This window comes from Prenolepis imparis, unplaced genomic scaffold (assembly GCF_030444845.1).
Source record: "Prenolepis imparis isolate NDT839.2.m4 unplaced genomic scaffold, iyPreImpa1.0 SCAF_2, whole genome shotgun sequence".
Taxonomy (NCBI): Eukaryota; Metazoa; Arthropoda; class Insecta; order Hymenoptera; family Formicidae; genus Prenolepis; species Prenolepis imparis.
In genome coordinates this window covers 6,919,710-6,923,763 of record NW_028141160.1, presented here as the reverse complement: position 1 = coordinate 6,923,763, position 4,054 = coordinate 6,919,710, and the positions used below count along the sequence as shown (strand labels likewise).

At 30.9% G+C, this 4,054-nt stretch overlaps 1 protein-coding gene across 1 annotated transcript; it reads left to right on the top strand.

Moving 5' to 3' along the window:
* The first annotated feature begins 762 nt into the window (after positions 1–762).
* Positions 763–3,704, top strand: LOC145932476 (uncharacterized). Its single transcript, XM_083031450.1, has 4 exons — positions 763–868; positions 1,388–1,694; positions 2,166–2,348; positions 2,855–3,704. The coding sequence occupies exons 2-4, from the start codon at positions 1,443–1,445 to the stop codon at positions 2,900–2,902; spliced, it is 483 nt and encodes a 160-aa protein (XP_082887576.1). The 5' UTR covers positions 763–868; positions 1,388–1,442; the 3' UTR covers positions 2,903–3,704.
* The last annotated feature ends 350 nt before the right edge of the window (positions 3,705–4,054 follow it).

Here is a 4,054-nt window from a genome sequence, read left to right as displayed (position 1 = left end):
GATCTGGGACTCAGCAACGCACAGTTATCCTAATAATATCTTTTACCGGTACTGTACCGCGTATGGTAAGTGATGACGATTATCACAATACAAACTGACATCATCGAATCAATCGAGCAATTGTTATTATATTAGATGTAAAAGCATTTCCTAAATGTTAATAATATGGTTTAATTATTCGATATTGAAATAATATCAGGAGAAAGACCATAAAATTGTAGTCGGTAAAGTAGACTACAACGTAGGCTACAAGATGCCTACAGCCTTGCTGAAGATAGCATTGAACGTACTACAGGCACTCTCTACCAGAGAGTTGTGGTACGTTGGTATCTCGTAACAGGCTGCTGGTACCAACAGAAAATGGTCTTACCAACCTCTCGTCGGTAAAGAATTTATCTCAGATCATAAATTAACACAATTTTATGAGAAAAACCCATTTTTTCGATAATCATTATTCTACCATCGTGATTTTGTATCAAAAAGAGTTTCCTCCTATTAATATTTTTCATAGTTTTTCAGATCAAAAATACAAATATTATAAAATTACATCTACATGATTTAATTACTTCATATGCTTTAATTAATTTAAAATTTCCTTTTCTCTTTAAAAAATTTATGCGTTGTATTTATCGTTAATATTTAATGCGTTAATATTTAAATGCTTTTGTCAATAAAACATACTATATAATCGAATGCTTCTCACTCGCGCTTCGAATAATAACGAAGGTCGTGTTTATCATCACGTGTTCTCATACGAAAAGATACATGTACAGACGAATAGATACGTCAGGATATATACAAGCAGGACTTTCAGTTGTCTGTTGAAGTTGTAACGGTTTACACGATTAAAGTGACTCTACTAGTCCAGGTAATGTCGACGTGAAAGTGAAATCTTAATATAAAAAAAATAGTAAAAGATAATCAATTTAATAGAGCATATCGAGTAAATTGGGATTACAGTAATCATAATACTTTTTGAAATGGAATAATTTGCTTTGAATATCTACCTATAAACACATGTATAGCGTAGATTGTGTTTGTTCACTAATACATATTTATAACAAGAAAAAGTGGAGATGAAAAAAAAAACATATGTATTTTTTGTATAATTTAAATAAGAAATTTTGCAAATTTGTAATATTTGTGAAATGTGTTCAAATTGAAAATTTGATTTTACTCTGTAACTGTAAACGCATTCACTTTTTTTTCTCCATTTTAAAAGATTTGAACAAAGTGTGATGCAAAATGTTGACGCGAGCAAAAGATTCGTGGAATATCAAAATATGTGAAATGACACCTAATAAAAAATCATTTTAATCGAGACGATGCAATCAGTGATCTTGTAAATATCATGAAATATCAATATTATCGTAACGATTCATTTCAGGTCGAAGCATTCGCGTTAAGAAAGGAGGCACACCAACGCTGACAAGACAAGAATCATGGCATTGACGTTAGCGCTACCATTAATCGGTCTAGATCCGGAACACTTTTCCGCGTTAAGCATGAGGCTTCTTAAGCTCGAGAACGAACAGAGCTCGAGAAACTCAACCGATTCCGGACGGGCTTCTCCAAGTACCGGAAGCGAGTCCAGCGGCATCAGCAGTCTCGCACTGTCCAGCGAACCAGCGTCAGCCGAATTAACGCCGGTCCCATCGAGACCAGAGACTCCCAAAGTGCCGTACAAGGAGAAGGTAAACATCACGCGCGAATAATTCAGAACCCGATATAAAAAGAGATTGCAGGAATCCTATACAAAAAGATTGATAGAGCCAGAGCGAAAACAAAATTAATTTCAGAGAAATTATTTTCCGAAAGAATATTTGTTTAGTCGAAGAAAAAGAATGTACGCAGTCGTATTTATAACGTTATTGATATTGGTGCACGAATTTGTGCATTAAAATAATAAATCGAAAATGCTCTGATGTATAAATACAAATTCAAGTATGAAAAGGGTTAGTAAGAAAGCCAGACACAGATTTTTAAATTTTAAATTCCTCTATACTTATATATAGAAACTAAAAATAATTTTCTTACACCTAATATCTGGTTCTTGCTAGCCCTTTACATATCCGAATTTTTGCATTACTTATGTATCTTTTTTCTATATAATGATTATAAGTGCACATGCGTGCAAGAGAGAATAAAGAAAGATTTCCTTCCAGACGAGTGCAACGCTTCGTATAATGCACGGAGGACGCGACATATTGAATTTGGGAGCAAACATTAGGTCATCGTTCAATTGGGAATTAGCAGATCGAAAGTTATCTCGACACGAAATTCGAAACATTATAACCAATCGCTCGGTGTATCGGTTAAGCGAGCAATCATTTAACGAATATGCAATGGTATGTATTTATACATGATATAGTAAAAAATAACGATATAATATTTATAGCGTATATCCTCTTTTTCCTTTCCTCTTTAAGGAAAAGAATTTCGATCAAAATTAATTTGAATAATATAATAATGCAGTATATATAATATCTTTTATACACATATGTAAAAATTATATACATATATATAATATAATGTATACATATAAATATATATAAATATATACAAGTAATCTATATATAAATATATTTATATAAAATAATTTATATATATAAGTAATTTATATAAGTAATTTTAATTATATATAAACGTTTATTAGTAATTTTAATTTATATATTTTTTAAATTTATATATATACAAGTAAAATATAAAATATAAATAATTTATATACATATATATATTATATATATAATATATAAATAGTACAGAGAGTTTTTGATATTATTAAATTTTAGTATTTTTATTAATATTATTAAGTTACATTTTCAGAGTTTTAATGATTAAATTTGTTTTATAGAAACGCTGCAACGAATGTGGATTTTGCGAACAATCATGCGTCTTTTAATATCGACGAAATCATAACGAAACAATTAACGCGACAATAATGCCCCACGTCCAACATCGTGGACAACTAAAACTGTGATAGACCGAATAAGCGGCAGCCGGAGACGGAGACGTATCGTAAATCACACAAGATCAAAATCATAGATGTATATAAGATATGTATAGATATTTGAGAGGGGATAACAACAGGCGAGACGCGATATTTGCGTTGTGAGAAACGTGAATATCGATAATAATTTAAATAATTCATAATTATTAACAACTTTATTTATTACTCGTATTTTTGAAGAGAATATCTATTTAAATTAGAAAGAGATTCGAGTGTATTTATATATATTTAAATGGTGTACGTTCTCCAACCGGATACGGGCTGCAATGGTCATTGGAGGATTTTTTATCTTCGTAAGAGAGTGGTGTGAAATTAAAAGAGTTGAAATGAATTTTGCATCAGAATAAAAATAAATTAGGATAATCCAATGTCTCTATGGCACCTAATCTTAGATATGTAGTTCTGAAATCTGTTTTTAATATGATGCAAAATCAATTTTATCGCTCGATTATATAATTCTTTCATCTTTCATGACATCTCTTTCTTGCAAGATAGCTTTAGCTATATTATAGTCCGTATGTACATAATTATACTTCGGACGAATGACGATAGGAACATCAGCACTTTATATAAAGCAGTCCGAGCATTCATGTAAAGTATCGTCTGATTAAACAACCGGCTTTCATCGAACGATCAAACGATATCAAGATCCTTTACGCACGATGTGACGATCTGTGTAAAACAGATTTCGAACATTCGACTAAAAAAAAAAAAAAAAGATTGCAAGTTTTTACTCGCAGTCACTATTTGTTCGGAAAAAAATTTTCTCTATATGTATTCTATATATATCTAGCTTCTTTATACAAATTTATTATTAATTTAAATATCTCATTGTCAAGATTGTCATCGTCATCGACGTAAGTCGATCGTATATCGTTTTAAATTTTTGCAATTGTATGAGCAAGTGCCGTAATTAAACACTTTTTTGGAGCATCGTTATATAAATGACGCACCGATAGACAATATCGCAATACGAACGATCGGCGATTTATCAAACGGCCGAAAAATCAATATCATACATATCAATCTTACATTTTCGCGGTA

Coding starts and splice junctions, on each gene's coding strand:
- LOC145932476 (XM_083031450.1), top strand. CDS start 1,443: ATGGCATTGACGTTAGCGCTACCATTAATCGGTCTAGATCCGGAACAC. Junction 1,695..2,165: donor AAGTGCCGTACAAGGAGAAG/GTAAACATCACG, acceptor ATTTCCTTCCAG/ACGAGTGCAACGCTTCGTAT. Junction 2,349..2,854: donor CATTTAACGAATATGCAATG/GTATGTATTTAT, acceptor TTTGTTTTATAG/AAACGCTGCAACGAATGTGG.